At 51.1% G+C, this 26,353-nt stretch overlaps 1 protein-coding gene across 1 annotated transcript in view; it reads right to left on the bottom strand.

Annotated features, from left to right (window-relative positions):
• The window catches only part of LOC146861795 (uncharacterized), a 1,106,394-nt gene that overhangs the window by 635,907 nt on the left and 444,134 nt on the right, over positions 1–26,353 (bottom strand). Inside the window, exon 5 of the mRNA XM_085643037.1 lies at positions 22,342–22,391. Within this exon, the coding sequence (XP_085499163.1) occupies positions 22,342–22,391 (50 nt within the window). The remainder of the gene's footprint in view (positions 1–22,341; positions 22,392–26,353) is intronic.

Genomic DNA, 26,353 nt, shown 5'->3' with positions numbered 1-26,353 from the left:
AGCCATTACACCGCCCTCATCAAACTCACAGGTAGGTAGCCATCTTCAGAGTGAGGGTGTCTGGGGGTGGGGGGCCTGCACCACTACTCCCAACATCCCCATTGTCCTACACCTGAGCAGGATGGAGCACTACCACACCCAGAAGCAGTTGGAAGCCATTACACCACCCTCATCGAACTCACAGGTAGGTAGCCATCTTCCCTGGGAGGATGTCTGGGGGTGGGGGCCTGAACCACTACTCCCAACATCCCCTCTGTCCCACAACTGAGCAGGATGGAGCACCCCCCCCCCCCCCCAGCAGTTGGAAGCCATTACATCACCCTCATCAAAACTCACAGGTAGGTAGCCATCTTCACAGTGAGGGTGTTTGTGGCTGGGAGACCTGCACTACTGCTCCCAACATCCCCTCTGTCCCACACCTGAGCAGCATGGAGCACTCCCCCCACCCAGGAGCAGTTGGAAGCCATTGCAGTACGCCAAACAAACTTACAGGTAAGTAGCCAGTACGTGCACCCACCTATTTTTTACAAATTAAATGGTGCCATATGACAACAACAGCCCTCTCATTGCACAAAGAGGCATACCTAACCCATTGCCAAGCACAGTGTGCACACAGGTGAGCTAAGGAAACTGTCACAGCTACCAAAGTGTGACACACCAATGCACAAGTAGAAAAAAGTCAGGGCACAATCATGCACAGCACCTAGTTACATGTGTATAGCCATGGGGCAAGTGCAGCAAGGACCATCAAAAAAATATGAAGAATGTGTGGTGGCACAAATCAAGATATGCACATAACAGGACAAAGGGATGCAGGCGATGACAATGGCCAGTCCATGGCCAGATGTGACGTCTGCCAGGTCAGACAAATAAACAATGAGTTCTCAATTAAACACATGTTGTGCCAGGCCCTAGGTGGCAACAAGTCCCTGTAAACCTTAATTGTACACGGGTCGCATGGTATGCCTTGACACCTCACACCATGGACAAGTAATGCCTGTACCACTGCATCATGTCAGGAAGCACAGTAGTGCACATAGTCAACAATGTGATGATATGTCAATTGTGCAGTGTACAAAAAGTGAAAGACACACAGCTAACACAAAGCTTGCCGGGTGCACTGCAATGACCATTTCACATCTGACCCACAGATGACCAAGAACACACTGCAGGGGACAACACCAGCAACCTGCAGAGCCAGTCTCCAACCCCGGTACATGGACTCTCAGATGTTGACTTACCAGGATTCCATGGACGATGAGCTCGAGGCCGGCCCATCTGGTTTGCCAGGGAGCAACAGGTCCCAGGACCCCATCGTCCCCCCACCACATCTGCGCCAGCATTAACTTCACAGTAGACCCCTACTGTCACGGCCTGTGTGGCCACCGCCACCACCAGTGCTGCCTGCAAAACCCTCCCTGTCCCAGAGGATGATCAGCACACACCATCGACAGAGGAGGGCAGGGAGAGGATGCCGGTGCCCACAGTGGTGAGGCAACAGGTCCGTGGCAGCAGGGCAGGTGGGAGGGGCAGGGTCACCCAGAGACACCAGGAGGCTGGGGCCCACTCCCTTGAACATATCACCAGAGTCCTGGGCGCATACGAACAGGCCCAGGGACGAACGGGCCGGTCGGACGAACTGTTGCACGAGCTCATTCTGCTGATGAGGTCCATCGACACCTGCATGGGACAAATCGTGGACCTCTTGGGCCAGCAAGTGGCAGTACTGAGGGACAGGCATGCGCCACAGACAACCCCTCCACCTCCATCTGGTGGGCCGCACGATGACCGTTCACCATCCTCCCCTGCGCCCACAGGGAGGAGTGAGTCCTCAGACCCCACAGGCCTTGCAGCAGGGCACCCCCCTGCCAAACGACGAAGGGGCCGTCCCAAGAAGACCCTGGGAGTATCTGAAGGCCAAGCACCTGCCACACGCCAGTCAAGGAGCCAGCCATGATGGCAACCCACTCCACCACTGCATTGACCTTTTGGACTGTCCTTCCCCACACTGCCTTGTGAATAGCATCTGTCTGTGGGACTGGGTCACCACAGCAATGTTGTGACTACTCGATTATCTCATCTACCACAACTGTCAACTCACCCCCCAAATGGAAATGTATACCCCCCCGCATCTTACCATTGTGAATAAAATATCCTCACACAGGTTGTTGTGTCTGCTCCGTCTTTATTGCAGGATGTACAGTCTCCAACATGATCACAATGTGCGAGGAGCATGGGCTGTATGTAGGCAAGGAGAAGTCAAATGCACCTAGGGAAACACAACAGAACAACTGTCACTGGTCTGGGTGTGGCATCACAGACATCACACAACCCCTACCATCAGGATAACCCAACATGCACATATCACAATGGCCAACAAGTGTCAACATACACGTCCTGTTGATGTCCCCAAATGACATGTCCCAGAAACATTTTCAACCACCAGAGAGTCTACAACTGGCTGATGCTACAATTCTCACATGCCCCTTCACGACAACAGCAATATCATCAGTACAATGGGTATGTTGCACATTGACACCCACTGTCAAGTGAAGTATCGGGTGATGAGCTGTTCACGCAGGTCAACATCTTCCTCCTCTCCACTGCCCTCATCACTGGCCACGGCTTGGTTTGCAGGCTGGGGCCTTGGGTCCCCACCATCATCCAGGAGCAGGGCAATCTCCTTGCGAATGGCTAGGTTGTGGAGCATGCAGCATGCCACTACAATCTGACACACCTTCCTGGGTGAGTATGCCAGTGCACCTCCGGTCTTGTCCAGGCAGCGGAAACGTGACTTGAGCAGGCCAAAAGTATGCTCCACTACACAACGTGTCCTCCCATGGGCCTTATTGTAGCTGACTTCAGCCGGGGACCTGGGATTCCGCAGTGGGCTCAGCAACCAGCGACAGTTGGGATATGCAGAATCACCTAGGTATAACAAACACAAATAGACGTTGCAACTTGGCAGGGGCTCAGCGCAGCAGGTCACACACACAACACGCCACACAACTAGGCATACTCACCCACAATCCAGTTGTGGTCGGGAAGAAGATTAGCCCTCAGCTGGGGCACTATGCTGTTCCGCAGGATGTAGGAGTCATGGGCTGAGCCTGGGAATATGGCACACACGTGCGAGATGGTGATATCTGCCAGACACACCACCTGCACATTGCTGGAGTGGTAATGCTTGCGATTGCGGTAAATGTGCTCACTTGCCTGTGGTGGCAGAAGACCGACATGGGTGCAATCAATGGCCCCAACAATATTGGGGATGTGTCCAAGGGGATAGAAGTCTCCCTTCACAGCTGGCAATTCAGCACCCCTGGGGAAATGGATGTATCTGTCCTTGTATAGCATCATGGCAGACAGTACATCACGCAGCACCATGCTGAACATCGGTTGTGACATCCCACCAGCGCTGGCCACTGTCTCTTGACACGATCCAGTGGCAAAAAAATGCAGGGCTGCCATCACCTTATAAGTAGGGGTGAAAGCTGTTGGATATGTCCTGTGGGGCTGCAGGTGGGGCTCCAACAGATCACAAAGGGTTTTCAAGGTGGCTTTGTCCAGGCGGCATTTCCGTATGATCGCAACATCCTCCATGTCCTCCAGCACCGTCAAGTGACGAGTCAAATTTGGCCTCCTACTATTTGAGATGATAGTGGACACTTGTCAATGCAATACATCATGAGATGTGCACAGCATATCACGTCCTGGATGACACAACGACAACAATGACTGACATCAATATTGACTAACAGACCAGCTTACATGTAGGGACACCTTCAGCTACACAAAGGGCACACCTGTCAACTTACACAAGACAAGTACCTCAAACACCACCTTGGTCAATGTGAATGCACATAGGGATATGGCCACATTTCACATGGGCACGCCTGGGAGTATAGCATCCAGCATATGTGTAACTAATCCAAACCCTGTCTCATACCTAGCTGCTGTATCTGTCACACCTTAATGCATCATTTCAACCGGGCACACATCCACTACACAATGACCACAGTCGGCGCTGGAATGACGAATGTGTTAATGAACCGACATGAGAGGCAATGCAAAATAGATCATCATTCATTGAGACGAGCATCACTGTGATTGTCACTGGACCTCAACACATTGAAATGTGTACAGATTGTACAGGTCTGAACAACACTGTCCTGCCTACACCAACATCAAATCAATAAGTGACATGTGAGTGGGTACAGACCAATCTACGATACACACACACATACATGGCATGTGTAGCCATCAGTGGAGTAAATGGAACATTGGCATCGTGTGCACAATAATGTGCCATTGAACATGTTGGCACTGTGCTCTGTTGATGTTTGACAGATGGCCATTGCGATTGTATGGCACCCAAATCGTGGTAGCTACCGCCTGCCCCCGGTGGTGTCTCACCAGTAGGCCTGGGCAAAATTTCCGTTCCGTTCGCGGAATTTGCGATAATTTGGCATTTCCGCGTTCCGCGGAGAGCGCGGAAATGTCAAAATTTCCGCATTCCGCAGCTTTGCGATAATTTGGTTCTTGCTCGCGCTGTAAAATAATACATTCTCGCGCGCGCGCGATCGCCTTACCTGAATCCCCGCGTTCGCCGACAAGTTTTCCCGATCCGGTCGCGTTCTCAATGAGATGTTGTATTGTTTTAGCCATTTGCGCTGTCTCGCGACAGTTCGCGTCCGCAGTGACGTCATGCGTCGCGCAATCACGTCTTTTTTCTCGCGATCATGCACCGCGAGACAACTGAAAACAAGATGGCCGCGCCCGCAAGCAAACACATGGGTAAGTTGGCGACCCGCAACCATGCAGAAAATCTCGCGAACATGCCGGAAAAAAACTTCCGCATCTTCGCGATATTTCTGCTTGTTTGCGGAGATTTTTAACATTTTCGCGATAATTTTCGGAAGTCGCTTCCGCAAATTCCGCCCACCCCTACTCACCAGCACCCCCATTCACACAAGTGTGGTAGTGATAGGCATGGAAACATGTGGAAATGGAGGTTAGCATGCTCCACCGACTGAATGGCAGAGCATGTATGGCACACATATCGTGGTTGCTACCGCCTGGCTCCGGCGGTGTGTCACCAGCAGCCCCATTCACACAAGTGCGGTAGTGATAGGCATGGAGACATGTGGAAATGGCGGTTGGCATGCTCCGCCGCCTGAATGGCGGAGCCTCCTGTCAATGTATGGCACCCATATCGCGGTAGGTACTGCCTGGCCCCGGCGGTGTGTCACCAGCACCCCCATTCACACAAGTGCGGTAGTGATAGGCATGGAGACATGTGGAAATGGCGGTTGGCATGCTCCGCCGCCTGAATGGCGGAGTGTGAGAAGTTGGCCTGATATATGATGTCCACTAGTTCTAGTGGGAAGCTTGTATCAGTCCAAACAACTCATTATTGGTTATAAGTTAAAGACAACCTTTAATGAAAGCTATCCTAGTGGTAGTTATGGAGAGCAGCCTTCAGGCTAAGTCTTGAAGGAATGTAAAGCAGCTTGTTTTACCAGTCTATAATCTCTTGAGTCACTAAATGAAAGATATCCACACCAGGTATATATATAAAATATATGTATTTAATACTAAACACACCCTCCTAGTCTCTTTATGAGACTAGAGGTCAAAACACATAAGTTACACTTCAATAATCACAATAAAATAGCACAGATACACGTCAGGCCCTGGGGGCGAGCCAAACCATATACTAAAATAGTGGTATAAGAACCACGACTTAACTAGACACAAGGCCTAGAGCCTGTAGAATCGCTGGGAACCCAAGGAACCACCCAAGGTAGTGACACAGGGGACCCACGGGGGGCCTTGTGCAGTGTGTGAACACAGCCGCGAGCTCCCGTTAGCTTCTATGGAGAAAGTCTCGGTTAGATTTTTAAAGATTAGGGACACTTAGAAATGAGTCAGGACCAAACCCTTTTGGACTTAGGAAGTTCTAGGACTAACACCCACGGGAGCACCTGAGTACTCGTGTTACCTCACCCAGGGAAGCCAGGTGCATAGTTGTATTTTGGTGTCGGGTCACGTCATCGATTACAATGGGAGCTGACAAAGAAGTGTTGCTGCCGTGAAGATGCAAAGTGTCCGAAGAGATCTAAGCCTGGATCGAAGATGGGAAGAACCTGAAAGCAGAGGGGACAGAGTCTGGGTCACTTGCCAGTGACCAGGAAGGCGATGAGCAGATGCCCACTGATGTCGGGTGATTTCAGGTGAAGGAGGTGAAGCTTGACTCTTCAACCACGAGGACCAGGAGGTGTCGAGGACAACCAGGAGCTGGATTCGAGCTGTCCCACAAAATATGTCGAGTGCTGCAGTGTCGGTGCCCGGATTGGACACAGCAAGCCTTGGCAACAGCAACCCATGCAGAAATGAGAAAGATGCTTCTGTGCAGACCAGGAAGGTCTGTGGGACTCACCACTTGGATGGGAGTCAGGGCACGTCTGGAGCAACCAGGAATGCCCAAGGAAATGCAAAGTTACCCCCTCAGGGACCCACTAGTCAACAGACCAGGGATCGCGAAGGGACCTCAAGATGAAACACAAAATGGCGGCCCACGGGTCACTCGGAATGACAAAGCCAACAATCTTCGGTTGATTCAGTGCTCGAGGTAGGGGCTACAAGTCAGCCCAAGCACGACTTCAAGAGACGTCAGGAAGTCACGAGGGCTGCGGGTCTCAGCTTTGCTGGGGACTCGGGTCGGCCTCTGAGATGTCTGGAAATCCTCTTCCTGGGCTGCAAATATTTCAGAGTCCGGCGGGAGCTTCGGTAATGCACACCGGCAAATTGCTTTGTTGGTGCCTGCCAAGCACGGGAGTCACTCCTTGACCACAAGGGAGATTTCTTCAGTCCTCTGATCTTGAGCAGAGCGTTGAAGGTCCAGAATTCAGCTTCAGAGTTTCGTCCAGGGTAATCTAAAGTCCTAAGGACAGGGGTCCCATACTAATACTAAGGTAGGGGGTTGGACATACTCTGGGGACCCACCTATAGGAGGGTTTGGAAAGAGGGGTGGCTACACCCATTTCCTTTGTCCAGTTTCGTGCCAGAGCAGGGGCTGGTAGCCCCTGAACCAGTTTGAGCTGGTCTATGCACAGGGACACCAAGTGTGCCCCCAGTGCAGGACTTTAAAGCACTCAGATAGTGCTCCCACCCAGCCCCAATACACATAAGCCTGTCTGGGAGGTGGTTACACCTCCCTGTGACAGGAAACCAATTTTCCCGGACCCCCCTGCCGGAGTTTCAGTCAGCAGCAGAAGGCCAGACCCATGTCTGTGGCTGCAGCAACCATTTGGTGATGCCAGGTGTTGGACTTGGCCCTTCTGGCAGGTTCACCCCCGAGACTTTTCGCTTTTTATTGATGACTTGGTGTAATGGAATTTGGTTTCTGCGCACTTTACCGCTGTGTCCCAGGGTAAAGTGCGTGCGGGTGTTGAGGTTGGCCTGCCCTCCCATAGGAATGCATGGGGGAATGTATGTGTCCCGGTAGTTCCTGATGCGTGGGGTGTGCAGGCCCGTGTTTGGTATGTGCAGACTCGTGGGAGTGAATGCTGCGCGTTGATGTGTGCAGCGTGCATGTACCTGGTGTGGAAGTGCCACTTCTAGAAGTGGGCACTTCAGTGTGCAGTCTGAAATGTGTGGCTTGTCTGGTGATTGGCTGGTGAGGTCAGGTGACGGACTAGGGAATTCCCCAGAGTCAGGAGGAGTCACCCAGTGGTGAATGGGGAGTTAGCATGTAGATGGCTGGGGAGGAGTGTACCTGGGTCCTGAATAGGACAGGGCTTCCCCCACACAATGCTGGCGCCGGCCCCTGTGGTGCGTCTAATGACCCTAGCCCTGCCAGTGAATAGAGTGAGGGGCTGAGCACATCAAGGGTGCTCCCCAACCAGCTGTGACTGGTTTTCCCCCTCACCCTGAACCCAGAACAAAGGATTTGACTGTATAAAAATGGGGCTGTGTCCCCACAGAAGTTGTTCTCTTGCAGGATCCACTTGAGGGGGGGGCCTGCTGCTGCTGGGCGCCAGGAGAGACCGCCACTGGGGACTGCCTCCCTGCTGGAGGGCCCTGTGAGCTGGCTCTGGGCCCAGCCTTTGCCCCCTGCTCTCTGAAGGGCCTTTTTTGTGGCTGGACATTGCTTATAGCGCCTGGGAGCGCTTTCTGGACTTCGTAGCGCTGTGCGCGCTGTTTTCCTGGTCTTAGCCACCTCCATAGCGCTGGGAGCGCTGGGTTGCTTTATAGCGCTAGGAGCGCTGTGATTCTGGTAGCGGGTGCCCACCCCGCGATTCTGCCGTGTTTTGACCAGGTCGGCGGGTGCCCACCCCGCCGTATGTCACCTCTACCGAGGGAGCCTACCCCTCTGTGGACCGAGTTTGGAGATCACCGCCGCGGCCGGGCTTGCAGGAAGTCAGGCAGGCCGAGGGCGGGACTCTGGGACAACCGGAAGCGAAATTAGGAGGGCGGGAGCCTACCCCGCCTCCTTCCCGAGACTCGTGGCTGCATTTGGGCCCCGGAGCAGGCAGGAGCCGACCCTGCGCGCCGGTGCCCTCGTATGAGGAGAGGAGAGCCCCGCGTCGCCCAGAGGAAGCCAGCGTGATTCCGGGAGTGGTGCTGGCGCTGGGAGGATTCCTGAGTCCCAGAGCGGGACTCCACCATACCGGGACCGGAGCCTTCACCCCGGTGAGTTGGGCTCAGCTGTTGGGTGGCTGGGGGTGTGACGGGGCACGTTTCTCGGTGCCGCCCCCCTTTGCAGCGTCCGGGCACTGCGGGCGCCGTGCTCGGTCCTCGTTCCTGCTGCCCCACCTGACAGTGGGCAGCGACAGCGTGTGAGGGGACAGCCACTAGTTCTAGAGCCCGAGTGAGGCTCCAACGAAGGGCCTTATATTTCCCCAGAGTCCAGAGTGACTCCGAACCCGGGGGCAGTGTTTCCGAGCCCAGCGAGGCTCCAACGTTGCAGTACAGTATCAGTGCAGAGCCGGTTGAGGCTCTAGAGGGCAGTTCGTTGTTTTAGAGCCCAGGGAGGCTCCACGGGAGCGACAAGAGTTGTTTCCCAGGCACAGTGGTGCCCACGTTTGCCTTCTCCAGCTGCCCAGCACTTAGTGGGCAGCTGCATCGTTTAGGTTGGGGCCCTCGGAGCTTTGGACTGCGCCTCCTGCGCAGCCTTGCCCCTGACTTGTTGAACGCAGGGCGTCCTAGCCCCTTCCAGGCCAGTTGGCCCAGGGACTGCCACAGGTGGTGGCATAGGAGTTTTGCGCAATTGGGTTCCTACTTGCACCTCTGAATGTGTGTTGATGCATCATGTGCCATTACTTTTACACCTCTGAATGTTTTATGCATCATGTGTGTTCCTTCCATGCACCTCTGAATGTGTTTTGATGCGTCATGTGCCATTACTTTACACCTCTGAATGTTTTTAGGCATCATGTGTTTTCCTTCCATACACCTCTGAATGTGATGCATCATGTGTAACGTTCTATTACCCCTACAGGTATTGTGATACGTAGGTGGTTGTTGCTTTCTCCTAGTACAGGTGGTGCTAGTGAGGTTCTAGTCCCCTGCGTGACAGTCTCCTAAAGTAGTTAGGGTTACGTAGGCGGTACTTCCCCGATACCAGTGAGTACTGGTTGTGTGCTATACAGTTTATTTTTGTGCTACAGTGATTTTATATATTTATGTGCTAAATATCTAAAAGTGCTATTTCCTGACAGTGGCCCAGGTGGCCCTGTCTTGTACATAATCCCTTGTAAATTCTGCCCGTGCCTGTTGGCACATTGTAAAGTGTGTGTTCTTATCTAATGTGTTGTGTATAATACAGAGGTTATTTTTATAGAATACCTTGTGTGGAGTTTCCTTTGTGGTGGGCCTTGGGTGTTGTTGCTGGGTGCGCGCGCAAACGCTTTACACATCGCCTCAGAGATAAGCCTGACTGCTCGTGCCAAGCTACCAAGGGGGTGAGCAGGGGTTATCTTTGGCGTGTAACTTCCTTGCCCTGACTAGAGTGGTGGTTTCTGCCTGGCTTTGGCGCAAGCCTCAGCCAACCAGGAATCCCAAGGTCTAACATTGGTGTTCAGCGGTGGGATTTGGACTTGCGTTTGCGCTGTACCGCAGCAGCGACTGGCTACACCACAAAACTCTGCATTAGATAAATCACATTTTAGGGATTATTGTTTTGAAGTTCCTTTATTTCTTCTCCTGAAGGTATCATTGTGTAATTGTGTCCAGTACATTTGTCCCCCGCCCTGCGCCCAGAGTTTGGTACCTGTGTCACGTGGTGGTCAGGTTGAGGGATCAGGGGTGGTAGAAACTGCCTTACCAGTCCGAGGGGAGGGTTGTGTGTGGATGGTGTGTGGGGCACTAGACAGTGAGTGTGAGTTCTCCAGGATAGAGAGCTCACTGAAACCTTTTGTGAATTGTGTACTCGTGTGTAGCTCCAACCCCCAGGTTCCTTGTGTTGAACTCTTCTCAGGAACGTCCGCCAAAATGGAGCCTGCTTTTAACTTCTGTAGTCTGTTCAGGTACAGTAGGTTGGAGCTGGTAGGGTTCTGTGAGGAGAGGGACATAGAGGTGGGTGAGTCAGATACCCAGTCCAAACTGAGGGACAACCTGATCCTTTGGCAAAAGGAGGAGTGGGAGCGAGAGCGCAGCGAGGAAGATAGGGCCCGGGCCGCACGCCGAGAGGGTGGTGGGTCTGAGGGGAGCCCTGAGGAATCTGAGGAGGAGGAAGGTTACCTGACAGGGACGCCAGTAGAGAGTGAAGACCCCATAGATAGGGAGTCCCTTGCTGGGTCCAGTGTCAGGAGCAGCACCCCATCCCTTTCCCTGTCCCCAGAGGAGTGGGTAGATAGGAGGGAAGAGAGGGAGCATCAGCTGGCCATGGAGAAGCTCAGGTTAGAGCATGCCTGGGGGATGGCGCAGCTGACTATAGAGGAGAAGAAGCTGGAGACCGAGAGGGTCTTAGCGCAGGAGAGGATAGAGGAGGCTGAGAAGGCCTTCACCAGGGAGAAATCAGCGCTGGAGAGTAGACTATCCCCTGCGCGCAGTCTTAGTTTTCTGGGCTCCCCAGGGAGGGTTGAGTCCAGTGGTGGCAGCGAGAATGATTTCAGTATAGGAAGTCCCAGTTCCCCCAGTCTGGTACCTGTTGTCCTGGAGGAGGAGTTAAGGTTGAAGTTTAGGGGCAGGAGGAAGCTGTCTCACCAGACTTGGGACGAGTTTTTGGGTGAATGTGAGGAGGCACTGGACGATTGGGCGAGTCTTAACCCGAAACGCAGTTATTCCACCATGTATGGTCTGGTTGTCAAAGAGCAGATGCTCAGGAGTTGTTGTCCCGAGCTGCGCCAACACCTGTTGGAGTATGGGTTTGCTAGTCCAGGGGACCTTGCAGAGGAAGCAGACCGTTGGGAAAGGGCCCAAGGTTCGCTAGAGTCATTAGGGTGTGACTCCAAAAGTAGTGGTTCAGGGATCTTCCAGCCCAGCGTGGTGGAAGAGGCTCCGTGTAGCCCAGCTAGGTCCCAGTATAGCGAGGAGGGTGTAGGGGCTTACGGCCTGGCTCAGTGGAGCGGGAGTAAGTGGGTGACTGAGGGTCCCCAGACGTACGAAACCCTGCCTCAGGACTTGGGTGGTTTCATGAGGGAACACCAAGTTGGGGACCTAGGCTGTCCTGTTAGCCCATTTGAGGAGGATCACCTAGTGAGTAGAGGACCGGGAGCGCCTGTAAACAGGGCTCCTGTGGTTCTAGTGTCTGGCAGTACCGCTCCAGTAGGGAGGGTACAGAAGTCCAGCGAGAGGAGTGGCATGGGGCTGTGTTCCCCGGTGGAGGAGCCAGTGGGTCAGAGACCAGCCGGGAGGGCTGAGTCTCCTAGAAGTGACCATGGCGACTACACGTCTGGCCTGGGGGATCTTCGCGCACTGTCAGGTGGACAGGGGACGGGAGATCTGCGCCAGGCAGACGGTCATGCAACATATGAGGCATATGTTACTCTCGGGGGGATGGTGTGTAAATCCCCAGAAGTCCTGGAGTGCCAGGCAATTATTCCCCCGAAGGTTCTAGACCAGAGGTTGGGAGGCCAGGTTCAGGAGCAGCCTGACCTGAAGGGTAGGACTACTGTAACAAGTGTCCTGACCGGTTCTTCTTCCAGAGGTACCGCCCCAGTTGGTAGGGAGCAGGACTCTGGAAGGGGGTGCAGAGGGTGGGAGAGCCCACCTCTGACCCCGGTGCCACCTGAGGGGTTAAACCCTAGGTTGGGAGACCAGTTCTCAGGGAGGGGTCCTGAGCTGGTTGGTGAGTTATGTTACGAGGTCGCCTCTCAGAGGAAGAGAGGGCGGAACCCTAGGAGAAGAGGTAGGGGGAGGAGAGCCTCACCCGTTACTTTTGGTCAGCCTGAGGGTACGGACCCTAGGCTGGAGGATCAGTGGCAGTTTGGAACTGCCCTGATGAGGGGTAGAGTGGAAAATGGTCACTATGTGCCAGGGGTTACTACCCCCCACTCTGTGGTTAGGCAAGGACCAGTGGCGCCTAGGTGGTCTAGGGCCTGGTCCTGGCCACGGACAGCTGAGGAGTACCAGGGGGGTAGCCCAGTTGGTCCGCCGAGTTTTTTCAGAGGAAACCCTGTGGGTTCAGAGTGGCGTAAAACCGGAGAGTGTCCCTGCCGTTGCGGGCCTGCGTCCGTGTTTTATCGCCCCAAGCAGGGAAGACCATCACGGTGGTGATTGGTCTACCCTGCGTTTTGGCTGGAAGGGGGTCGTGTTGGACTTGGCCCTTCTGGCAGGTTCACCCCCGAGACTTTTCGCTTTTTATTGATGACTTGGTGTAATGGAATTTGGTTTCTGCGCACTTTACCGCTGTGTCCCAGGGTAAAGTGCGTGCGGGTGTTGAGGTTGGCCTGCCCTCCCATAGGAATGCATGGGGGAATGTATGTGTCCCGGTAGTTCCTGATGCGTGGGGTGTGCAGGCCGTGTTTGGTATGTGCGGACTCGTGGGAGTGAATGCTGCGCGTTGATGTGTGCAGCGTGCATGTACCTGGTGTGGAAGTGCCACTTCTAGAAGTGGGCACTTCATTGTGCAGTCTGAAATGTGTGGCTTGTCTGGTGATTGGCTGGTGAGGTCAGGTGACGGACTAGGGAATTCCCCAGAGTCAGGAGGAGTCACCCAGTGGTGAATGGGGAGTTAGCATGTAGATGGCTGGGGAGGAGTGTACCTGGGTCCTGAATAGGACAGGGCTTCCCCCACACAATGCTGGCGCCGGCCCCTGTGGTGCGTCTAATGACCCTAGCCCTGCCAGTGAATAGAGTGAGGGGCTGAGCACATCAAGGGTGCTCCCCAACCAGCTGCGACTGGTTTTCCCCCTCACCCTGAACCCAGAACAAAGGATTTGACTGTATAAAAATGGGGCTGTGTCCCCACAGAAGTTGTTCTCTTGCAGGATCCACTTGAGGGGGGGCCTGCTGCTGCTGGGCGCCAGGAGAGACCGCCACTGGGGACTGCCTCCCTGCTGGAGGGCCCTGTGAGCTGGCTCTGGGCCCAGCCTTTGCCCCCTGCTCTCTGAAGGGCCTTTTTTGTGGCTGGACATTGCTTATAGCGCCTGGGAGCGCTTTCTGGACTTCGTAGCGCTGTGCGCGCTGTTTTCCTGGTCTTAGCCACCTCCATAGCGCTGGGAGCGCTGGGTTGCTTTATAGCGCTAGGAGCGCTGTGATTCTGGTAGCGGGTGCCCACCCCGCGATTCTGCCGTGTTTTGACCAGGTCGGCGGGTGCCCACCCCGCCGTATGTCACCTCTACCGAGGGAGCCTACCCCTCTGTGGACCGAGTTTGGAGATCACCGCCGCGGCCGGGCTTGCAGGAAGTCAGGCAGGCCGAGGGCGGGACTCTGGGACAACCGGAAGCGAAATTAGGAGGGCGGGAGCCTACCCTGCCTCCTTCCCGAGACTCGTGGCTGCATTTGGGCCCCGGAGCAGGCAGGAGCCGACCCTGCGCGCCGGTGCCCTCGTATGAGGAGAGTAGAGCCCCGCGTCGCCCAGAGGAAGCCAGCGTGATTCCGGGAGTGGTGCTGGCGCTGGGAGGATTCCTGAGTCCCAGAGCGGGACTCCACCATTCCGGGACCGGAGCCTTCACCCCGGTGAGTTGGGCTCAGCTGTTGGGTGGCTGGGGGTGTGACGGGGCACGTTTCTCGGTGCCGCCCCCCTTTGCAGCGTCCGGGCACTGCGGGCGCCGTGCTCGGTCCTCGTTCCTGCTGCCCCACCTGACAGTGGGCAGCGACAGCGTGTGAGGGGACAGCCACTAGTTCTAGAGCCCGAGTGAGGCTCCAACGAAGGGCCTTATATTTCCCCAGAGTCCAGAGTGACTCCGAACCCGGGGGCAGTGTTTCCGAGCCCAGCGAGGCTCCAACGTTGCAGTACAGTATCAGTGCAGAGCCGGTTGAGGCTCTAGAGGGCAGTTCGTTGTTTTAGAGCCCAGGGAGGCTCCACGGGAGCGACAAGAGTTGTTTCCCAGGCACAGTGGTGCCCACGTTTGCCTTCTCCAGCTGCCCAGCACTTAGTGGGCAGCTGCATCGTTTAGGTTGGGGCCCTCGGAGCTTTGGACTGCGCCTCCTGCGCAGCCTTGCCCCTGACTTGTTGAACGCAGGGCGTCCTAGCCCCTTCCAGGCCAGTTGGCCCAGGGACTGCCACAGGTGGTGGCATAGGAGTTTTGCGCAATTGGGTTCCTACTTGCACCTCTGAATGTGTGTTGATGCATCATGTGCCATTACTTTTACACCTCTGAATGTTTTATGCATCATGTGTGTTCCTTCCATGCACCTCTGAATGTGTTTTGATGCGTCATGTGCCATTACTTTACACCTCTGAATGTTTTTAGGCATCATGTGTTTTCCTTCCATACACCTCTGAATGTGATGCATCATGTGTAACGTTCTATTACCCCTACAGGTATTGTGATACGTAGGTGGTTGTTGCTTTCTCCTAGTACAGGTGGTGCTAGTGAGGTTCTAGTCCCCTGCGTGACAGTCTCCTAAAGTAGTTAGGGTTACGTAGGCGGTACTTCCCCGATACCAGTGAGTACTGGTTGTGTGCTATACAGTTTATTTTTGTGCTACAGTGATTTTATATATTTATGTGCTAAATATCTAAAAGTGCTATTTCCTGACAGTGGCCCAGGTGGCCCTGTCTTGTACATAATCCCTTGTAAATTCTGCCCGTGCCTGTTGGCACATTGTAAAGTGTGTGTTCTTATCTAATGTGTTGTGTATAATACAGAGGTTATTTTTATAGAATACCTTGTGTGGAGTTTCCTTTGTGGTGGGCCTTGGGTGTTGTTGCTGGGTGCGCGCGCAAACGCTTTACACATCGCCTCAGAGATAAGCCTGACTGCTCGTGCCAAGCTACCAAGGGGGTGAGCAGGGGTTATCTTTGGCGTGTAACTTCCTTGCCCTGACTAGAGTGGTGGTTTCTGCCTGGCTTTGGCGCAAGCCTCAGCCAACCAGGAATCCCCAGGTCTAACACCAGGGCTCTATTAAGTTTCTACCGGGTATACCAGTGCAGTCATGTCTCTCCCTCTAGAAGGGTGGAATCATACTCCCACACCAGTTACTGGCGTTGGGGTATGATTCCAAGGTGTTTGACACCAAACACGACATTTTTCCGTGCAGCTAGTCCAAAGTTAGCATTTACTGTTTGGTTATAATGCACTTAAGAGTATATGGTCAGGCTGCACTACCAACAGCATCAGAGAAGGGTCTATAAAGGCTGCAGAGGGTCTCTGCTCATGCAGGGGCACCCTATCACATAGGAACAAAGCACTCTGCCTTCAGGATTGATAAGGCCTGCCATAGGAGTGACTTATAGGTTTATATGTGGGTATATGGTGAGATATAGTGAACCTATATCTCAGTAAGGGGTGCTTGCACCACCTTACCCAGGCTGCAGTAGCAGACCTGAGGTGTCATTTTGGGTGGCTTTCCAGGGGTGGCATAATACATGCTTCAGCCCCTGTTTGGCCTCTGGGGTACCTCTGCCCTGGGTACATGTATACCATATACTAGATGCTTACAAGGGCACCTCAGTTCCAATCTGAACTGTACCTAAAGTACATGGAATCATTTTAGAGAGGAAGCAGCTAGGCTGGGGCCCTGATTAGCAGGGTCCCAGCCAGACTAAAGTCGAAAAACAGTGAGACACCAGCAAAAAGCGGGGGTAAACATGTGAAGCAGATCCTACTCTCCTACACAACCGCCCCGTCTCCCCCCAAATGCAGGGACATTAAACTAACCTTGACCAGTTGAGTCTTCATGTTCTAAGTGGAAATATCTGGAGAGTCCATCTGCATTGGCATGATTACTCCCAGGTCTATGTTCCACTGAATAGTCCATCCCCTGTAGGGAAATGGACCACCTGGGAAAATTGGAATTTTCACCCTTCATCTGTTTTAGCCATAAGAGGGGCTTATTGTCTGTCTGAATAAAGAAGTGAGCACAAAATAAGTATGGCCTCAACTTCTTCAGAGCCCAAACCACAGCAAAGGCCTCCCTCTTAATGGCTGACCAACGTTACCGCTTTACAGGCCAGTAGAAGCACTGAGCACTCCACTGTCTTCAATGGAGTGCTCCACATTCCAATGTTCCAATACCCTGTATAGTACTATCGTCCTTCATCTTCAAGAACTATGAACAAGATGTGGGATAATTTGCGTCCCACTGTCATACATACCTCCCAGACACATCCCACTGTCACTGGAAAGAACCAGTCTGGGTTGTTTCTCTTCATATTTCTTTCTGTAGTGCAGAAACAATTTTTATAAAAGGCAATGGCTTTCACAGCAGGTAAGGACAATACTGGCTCCAAGCAGGAGTACACAAAACATAAGCACAATGATGTGCAAAACCTCTGCACCTGACTGTCATCAGCCTTTCTGAAGTTTCAATCAGGGAACAAGAAATAGAGCAGGGCCGGTCTTGAAGCTTCCCTCTCTTTAACAACAAAATCTGCTGATTCATCTCCCATACCACATGATTATTCTAATTGGCAGTGCTCAGGAAGCACTAACCAGCAAAGTCCCGCTGATTAGGTTATCATGTGATTTCTAATAAAGCTCTGTCTCCATCCCCCTACACTTTAGTGTCTAGGGTTACACCCCTCAGCTCAGGAATGCATGCAAAACACTTCCAATGCCTGTGGCTGTACAACCTCCATCTTGGAGTACATAAAACTAGGAGCTATCAAACCGGATCCAACCACTCTCAGCAATGTCATTTTTAATCCACATGCAGTCCTGCTATGATGCATGCTTTACACAACATGCCATCAATATTTACAAGGGAAGTCCATGTGAGGATGTAGTTGTCTAGATGGAATTTTACATGAATAGATCCTATGAGTGTCACACTCCTTCTAAATCAGAGAAAAATGTCTGCTCAGTGCTAATTCTATAGTAAAAGGTTTCCACCAATGTCTAGTGTTGACAATCCAGGACATGGACAGTAGTCCCATGTCAGCTAGAGGTTATGCTTGGTGCTCTGCTCCAAGTCTCAGAACCAGGCTCTGAATGTCAGTCAAAGGGCCGCCATACCCGTCAACAAGCAACATGATTAAGTGTGTGAGCTGAGCCACAAAAAGTTAGAATGCCAGATATCACAATCAGTTTCTTCACTCAGGGCGGGAGTACATGCCATGCACCTTGCTGTGGACAGTTCCACCGTTAGAGTGCCAATGCTTCCCTGTAACCTAGGTCTATTTGAGTGTAGTGTGTGTCTGGGGGAGGTCCAAGTGGGAGGATTTCCATCACTCTCCTACCATATTTTTGCTTTTGAGTCCTGTAGCTTCCTTCACCTTGCACCATCTCCAGTCCAGCCCCAAAGTCCAATCCTTTACCACAAGTCGTATCCATCTTATCCCTGGATCCATAGCGTACTCGAGCCTTAGACTCTGTTTCCAGGCTGATATTCTATACCAGGGTCCTTTGTTGGAGGGTGGTCATGCACTTTCTTAAGTTCCTGTATCGATCATGGATCCAGGTGGATGCCCAACACGGTCACCTTCTTTGTACATTGGTATAAAATGCTTCCATAAAAAGCACTCTTTTCACCATGGTTTTAGACAATATTTACTTCATATTTAAGGATTTTCAGCAGGTTAAGGATGTTTATACAACAAGGAATACTTTCAATTGAGTTTTGACTTTGAGTGAGAGCATACATTTCTATCGGTAACATTTTTACTTTTCCATAACTTTAGAACCTTTACTCAATTTTGTTTTCTTGTATTATTTTCATGCTTCTTCCAGTGGTGGTGCGTCCATTGGGGGCGTTGGGGCGTTGCCCTCCCGCCAGCATCGCAGCTCCCTCGGCGTCTCTGAACTTAAGTAAACTTAAGTTCAGAGACACCGAGGCCGGGAGAACTGACAATCATGTCAGTCAGTAGGACGTCAGAAGGGGGTGGGCGGTCTGGCGTCATGTTGACACACAGGCATTGTCTGGGGCAACAGGCAGCAGCACACAAGTGCGCATGAGTGGGGACGGAGGGCAAAAGTTTGCGCCGTGCCCAGTCATGCGCACTAGTGTTTCCACAGGCTGGCGCATGCCCATTAGGAGAGCGAGGGTTGAGCCAAGGCTCAAACATCGGTCTCCTAATGGGCAGGCGGGCGGAGCGTAAGCTTGCCCTAAGCCAATCCTGGCGCTGCTCCAGCGCCAGGACTGGCTGAGAGGGGTCTTGCCAGTAGTGATGGGCTGTTCCAGTGTAGGCGCCAGATTCCAGAACGGACCTGAGGCGGCACGGACCTGCTCAGGTAGGATTGATTTTAATAAAATCATTTTATTACGTTATTTAAAACCCCCACCCCTGCACGACAACCCCCTCCCCCCCACGATCCGTGACTGCATTAGGCCGTCTGTGTGTCTTTTGAAATATGCATTCTGAACCTAAAGGGAGCTCACTGTTTGTTTTTGGACGTGGTACAGAGCTAACATTGTCTGCATTAGTAGCATTACCCGGAAATTAATCTCGAGCGAGGTTGTTTCCTTGTGGTGTCACTGGAGCTCAGGGCCAGCGCTAGGCATGGGCAAGCCCAGGGCACTTGCTTCTGCTGACCTTACCTACCAAACTGCTTTTAATCACAATTCCAGACCTCTCTATACATCTTTTTGTTCTCTTCCTTTAGTACCTTATTTTACTTCTGTTTCACGTTCTCCTTCTCTGTGTTCTTTCTCCCTACCGGCCCCTCACTTCTAATTTGGTACGAATGGGCAGGAAGTGCGCACGTGCTTTCACCCAGCGCGCTAGATGTTACAGGGGCTTCTGTAGTGCGACATGCATAATAATGTACCGTGCAAAGTAATTCAGTGTGTGTGGACTGCATACATAGGTATGGTATGAGATAGTGCCAATGCTTGCAGCAGCCGGACAGACTCTGGGCGCTACTATTATTTTCTCGAAATGATGCGTCTGCAGGCAGCGATTTGTAACAGTTCGATATAGCAGGGCTCTGGGCTGGTTAGAGGCAGGGCGGGGGTATGGGAGAAGCAGGGCTCGAGTCGGGGTACCACGCGGGTGGACGGCGTCCCCCCACTTATTTTACCAGGTTTTTCCGGGTGGACGCCGTCCCCCCTGCCCAAAAGCTGGACAGCATTGTGTGAGCAGAGAGCCCGGGTGGGAGGGAAATTTCCCGTAAATTACCAAAGATATGCTAATATTTGTAATTGGAGACTTTAAGAGGCACCGGTGGTGTGTGCAGGCTGGAGTGATTGGGAGGCGGAGCGAGCAGGCGTTGGCGATTAACGCTTGGAATGTGTGTCCTTCTGTATCTTGTGCACTTTTGAGCACTTCGTTGTGCAACTGGGGCACCCCCTCGGGGGAGAGGGGGGGTTGCAAAGGACATCGAGGAACAGACCAGGGGTAGCAGTGCTGTGAAATGCCCCGTCATCTAAAGGCATATGAATACTCATGAGATTCCTGTTGTGACGTCACTTCCGGTGACAGCGTCCCCCCACTTCTTTTCATGAGATTCCTGTTGTGACGTCACTTCCGGTGACAGCGTCCCCCCACTTCTTTTCATGAGATTCCTGTTGTGACGTCACTTCCGGTGACAGCGTCCCCCCCACTTCTTTTTTTAGGACTTGTGCCCTGGTGAGAAAGATGTATGGGGACGTAGAAGGCAGGACAGAGGGAAGACTGGAAGTGTCAGGACCCAGGGCTTGGGATGAATGATGCGAAGTGAAAGTGGGAGGCAGTATTAAAAAAAAAACGACTACATTTTAGTTTTGTTCTTGTTTGGAGTTTTATGTAGCGCGAACTAGATCCGAAGGTATCAGAGCGCTTTACATGAGCACCAGTTGCGTTACAGACGGACACTGTACCACAGAGCTGTTCAGCATTGTTTGTTCTGTGTAAAGATTGTAGAGTTAGAGACGAGTCTCTCATCGCATGCATATGTGTGATAAAATAGCGTCCTCACAGTCAGTGGCTTCGATGTGCGCAGAATGGATAAAATGTGTATTTGACGTGTCTTTATTTCCGGAGGGAAAACGCTTGTGTAAAATCCTGTTTTGATGACCGCGTTGCATTGTCCCTGTCTCACTGCGCTCGCGCAGCCGTCTGCAGCAACTTTGGGCCAGACATGGGTTTCCCAGGAGTTTATATATTTTGTATCTTCAATATCCCCCCAAGCCTCATTACCGGCACCTAATGAGACCCCCTTTACTCCGTGACGTGCAACCGCTCCATCTAATTAAGGAAATCGCTCTTCAATGCTGATTATTTTATTTGCAGCCATAATGATATTTCTTTCGGCTAAATCACAGTTTAATCGAGACAAAAGTGTGGTTGTGAGTTTAGGTGGCAGCGGCTGAAGAACGAAGGTAGCAGTGGCTGGGAGATAGCTCAGCATTAGTACATGTGAAAATAAAAAGATTAATTTCCACTGGTGGAACAAAGCAGATTGAGGCACATTTATGGAAAAATTTCACGTAATAAGGAGTGGTGAAAATGGCCTGAAAGAGCAGTAAATTAACAATAAAAATGTGAGTATGTGAACTTGATTTGTGCTCACTTCAACGTTTGCCCAGAATGCATAGACATTCATACTGACAGGAAGGGCGCACAGTACAACTTTGCTTTCTAAAATTTGCTTGGAAATGCACCATTTGCCCACTCTTTTTTCAAAAATTTCTCAGGGTGAGAACCCCCCTTAGGTTGTTAGGGCTCGCTCACTACACTCGCTCGCCGCGGTACACTCCAACTGAAATTTTACGCTCACCACTTTCAAATGTCACCAACCGCCACTGGCTTCTTCACATTTTTTCAATAAACCTGAAGTCATCATTTTACAGTAATTATTTCACATCTGTATTGCTGGTTTGATAGGCTCAACAGCTATGTGCCCGTTTGCGACAGAGAAACTATTGGCGTAATTTAGAAGTCACCAAGGGTTGCATCTTCGACCCTGGCTTGTCCCTCATGACCCCTGGCATTGTATTTGCGACCCCTAGCCTCAGAGTTGACAAAAGCAGTCCCAAGAGCAGAAGGTAAACAGTCTCCTGATAAGCGTTGTTTATTTTCTGCTGTTCAGACTGGGATGAAGTTCTATAAAATAAATTCAGTAGAATAATGCACACAATTATGAATAATGACAAAAGTCAAATTTAGGTAAACATTGTTAAACACCTGCCTTTTTCATTTTTGTTAATACATGAAAAAAATTATAAGCTTGAACAAAACCTTCACATTTATGCTGAGCAACAGTGACAGTGTGTTTCAAGTGATCATCAACTAAAACATGTTAACATTGATACTGTAAGCCAACAACATAGTTCATATTCAATATATGAAATTTAAATTAGTAGAGGTGGACATAAAAACGAATGTTATCCTTTTTAAAGTCCTTGCTGTGATGCTTTAATACATGTTAAGGTTTTGTGTACACTAGGGGACCAATATAATATTAATTGTGCTCGTATTATGTGTCGAAAGTCATATGGCAGACTGCTGTGATGACACTGAGGGTAAAGTATGTGTGATGTCATTCCTGCTTCGACTGGTAGATTAGTCCATTAGAGTAACCCGTCCGCCAAACTATAATATAATCCCTAAATCAGAATAATACCTCGTGTCAGGCATGACTTTGAGATTGTCACTTGAGAGAAAACTTATATTTTCATGAGAATAAAAATAGAAACATGATTTTGCTAATCAAATAAAAATGTTGCTTAATGTTGAGCGACTCATTAGCAGGTAGAACAGATTCCATATTTACAAAAAAACTACACATGATTATATCCGGTTTATGGATTATAGTGATAAATGATGGTCAGAGTATTATGACACAGATGAAGGTTTTGGATACATACCGTGGAGATAGGAGCTGCATTTGCCCCGCAGATCTCAGCGGACTACGACTCTGAGGGCAACAAGAAAGAAGCTGGTTAGTTTATAATTTGTAACATTAAAGATGACAAAAAAACATGCAATCTGCACCAACGGTGCTAAAGTATTATATTTGAATAGTATTTTAGCACCCGGAACATGATCTCAGGCGGCGCTGTACCTTCCTGGGATAGGTCTGGGCAAAGTGTGCAGCCTGGGACCGTGCACCGGAATGAGGCGATAACATATCTTTTCTTCAGTTCAGGGCCAGGGGCATAATTACAAAGGGTGCCATTGACTGGCCATCTAGGCTTATGCACTCCTAGGTGGCACAGTTAGTGCCCTTTCTTAGAATCGTATTGCTCCTGTGCCAGTAACATCGCATAGGGAGTTGGTCAAAGGAGTTCCCTTTTCCTTATGTGGCCAAGGCCCCTTGCAAACAAGGAGAGACACCAGTTACAATGGGGACTTGACCACCTCCTCATTGTTATTACGGAATCAACCGGTAATACGCATGTGCCAACTGAGTACAAATAACAGGCGCGATCCATCTGGGTGGTCTACCAGTCTGCCACCTCAGTAGAGGCAATGGCCCATCCCTCTTCTGGAAGAGCCCTGCACGCCATTTTTAATGATCCCACTGCCTGGAAGTGATCTGTACACCTTCAAACCAACTCACAATGTGGCCATTACTCTAAAAGTGGAAGGATTTCAGAGCAGGTGTGACGTTTATCCACCAATTCTGCTAAAAAATAAGCTCCCAAAGCAAGAGTTTGTTTCTGAAACATCTAAAAGCAATGACTGTTATACATTGGGAGTGTTAGAAATGGGGGTCTCTTTTCTTGAACTTAAAAAAAAGAAATGGGGGTCTCTAGTTGGCAGTGGTTTGCACCTTTGTCCAAATAGGCACCCTTCCTTCTAGTCAGGATAAGGGGGATACACTACTGAAATACCCTCTGCTCACCCCCTTGGTAGCTTGGCACGTCAGGCTTATGTCAGAGGCAGTGTGTGAAACATGTGCACATAACCAACAGTAAAACTGTGAAAACACTACAAAAGGACACCACACCAGTTTAAGAAAAGTAACCAATATGTATTTGTGCAAACAAGACCAAAATGATAAAAGACCAACAGTTCCTTAAAGGCTGGTAGCTCCGTCCAGGGCTACTGCGGTGCTGAAAACAACAGAATCCAACAGAACCAGCCGACCGTGGTGGTGCGGCAGTGTTAGTGTCAGAAAACTTCTAAACAGTACCTTTTTGTTCTGGCCGCCTGCATCGGTACGGCCCGGTTGTGGCAACCGTCACAGTTGCAATGTGAAGCGTAGTGGTGCGGCGTGCAGTGCCCTCAAGTCACGGTGCAGGCAACAGCTCAGTGACGGTCGTCCAGCGGCATCTGTGAAATCAGGGTTGCAGAGCGGAGTGAGGCAGTGCTTGTGGCAGTGCTGAGAGGACATGGTGCAAGTGACAGAGCCGGTTGATGGGAGCTGGCATTGGTCAGCCCAGACGGCGGTGTGGGACGCAACGGTGCATCATGTGCCTTACGAGTGGTGCCCCTAAGCCACCATGCAGTCACCGGTGTCAAGGTCAGCGGGCAGCATCATCGTTGGTGAGACCAGGGTGGCAGAGTGAAGTGAGGCTGTGTGGAGTGTGGTATCCAGAGGTCACGGTGCAAGCAACGGCTTGGTGGTGGTGGACTTCATCATTGATAAGATCAGGGTCGCAGTGTGAGGTGCGGCGGTACCCTCTTTGGTGCCTTCAGGACACAGAGCCAGCAGCGGTGTCGGTGACTGTGTCGGCTGCTTTCCCCTTCTGTGGCAACTTAAATCCACGGTTCCAGAGGCAGCACCCAGAGGTAAGTGAAGTCTTTGCTATCCCAGAGACTTTGTGAACAGGAGGCCAGCTCTATTTCAAGCCCTTTGAGATACTCAGCAACAAGTAAAGAAAGCTCAGTCCAGTCCTCTCACTGCCCAAGGCAGAAGCAGCAACTGCAGGCCAACCGAGCAAAGCAACAACACAACAAATGGGAAGTACTCCTTCGGGCAGTTCTTTCAGCTCTTCTTCTTGGCAGGTTCCTTGATCCAAGCAAGTTCTTTGAAGTCTTTTATCTCTCTGAGACTTCCAAAAGGAGGTAAGCGCAAATTCTAGCCCTTGTAGAAAACTCTAACAGCAGGATGATGAAAATACGCATTACTAATAATATTAGCAGCAAAGCAGGCGATTGTCTAGTTTCACAGCCCAATCACGCCATCCCGCTCTCCATCAATGACCAGCGTATATTCAATTGGGTCCAGCTAGAGACTGCGGGTTTCGCAGGACAGTCGCGCTGAGCATTGCAGCGGAGTTCGGCTGCAGCTCGGAGCCTGGACAGCGGACTTGCGGATTGTTGTCCAAGCAGGGGCATGGACGAAAGGAAGCAAAATCATCACCGCGAGTTTTAACATGACGGGGAAAGACCGCTAAGCCGCGGACCGCTGAATCCTTGGTAACAGGCGGCGCAAGCTCCGGAGCAGCCTTCGAGGCTGCTAAAGATCCTAAACAACGAGAAAACTGCAGTAGAGCTAGACGGGAGACCAGAGGTTCCAGAAAACAACCTGCAAAGACTCTTTCAGGTAACGGGCTGTCGGAGGGTGGGTCTTTACAACCTACATTTGCTTCCTGGTTTGCCCCCCATGGCAGATGATCTCACTACTGACTCAGGTAGCGTTGCCCATATACAAGAGGATGGGGATTTGACACCTGAAACTCCCCCACTATTTAAAGATATAGGGGGGCAGAACGCTACTGCAGATAACGGAAATAACAATGGAAATAACCCCCCAACTACATTCCCAGGAAACGTTCAGAGTGTTACTCCAGGTCAGAGCCTTGAGGCTGTTGTGAAGCCAGCTATACAAAGGGCAGATCAAGGGAAGGAAGATGTGGTTGCCATTGTAGCAGCTAAATCTAAGGAAATCACCTCACCGGAACCCGGGAAGTGGAATTTCAAACAGATGGGAACTTTATCTCCTGAATGGCGCGGGGGCGAGAAGTTCTTTTCTATAACAGATGGATAAGACTCTTCTAGTCGGGACGGCTCATCCTCCAACAGCGTAGTCACTCTGAACACTGACAGCAGTACCTCCCAGGACGAACCTCAGAAAACATAAAGAAGGAAAAAGACCTCAAGGAAGAAACACAGCAGCGTGGGGTCAACAGAGGACGCTAAGCAGCACTTGAAATGGGAAATTACAATGCCCATTTATCATTTATGATCCTGGATTAAGCAATAAGGATAGTGTTGATGTGGGATTAACAGGCAGCAGTCAAGAACCTTTACTCACTACTATCTTCCTGTCCCTCAAACAAATTCAGGAATAAAATCGTAGTGAAAGCCACCAGGATAAGGTTGCCTCAAAGAAATTACAGGCAGGAATGCGTAAGTTGAACAAAGCCTGTGGAGAAATTGCAGATCGACTGACTACAGTAGAAGGTCGAACATAGTCCTTGGACACAGAATTTGAGACCCTGAAAACTCAGAATGTATCGCAGGGCACGGCTCTGGCAGATGCTATACTCAAGTTGGAGGACCAGGAGAACTGCCAGCGGTGGAATAACTTTCAGCTACTAAGGATTCCTGAAGGGGTCGAGGGTGGTAATCCAAGAGAGTATATGAACAATCTGCTGAAAGGAGCCTTTCCAGACCTAAATAGATGGGGTTGGAATGTAGAAGTCCAACGGGCCCATCACTTCCCACTAATGGCAAGAAAGCATTCGCAGAGGGAAGCTGAAAGACCAAGGGCAAAGCTTGTTTATTGCGCTAATTTTTTATTGAGACAGCACACCTACGATAAGGCACGCCCAAATTCCAAAAAACTCTTCAAAGGGGTATCCTTTTTTGCTAAACCGTACTTTGCACACGCTACGATGGAGAGGAGATGGGTTCTCCAGCAGTTAATTTACCCTTTCCAAAAAGCAGGAGCAGAAGTCTTTCTCTTAAACCCTGCTAGGCTAAAGG

This window comes from Triturus cristatus, chromosome 2_2 (assembly GCF_964204655.1).
Source record: "Triturus cristatus chromosome 2_2, aTriCri1.1, whole genome shotgun sequence".
NCBI lineage: Eukaryota > Metazoa > Chordata > Amphibia > Caudata > Salamandridae > Triturus > Triturus cristatus.
The sequence above is the reverse complement of the archived record's forward strand: the minus strand, read 5'-3'. Positions and strand labels throughout refer to the sequence as shown.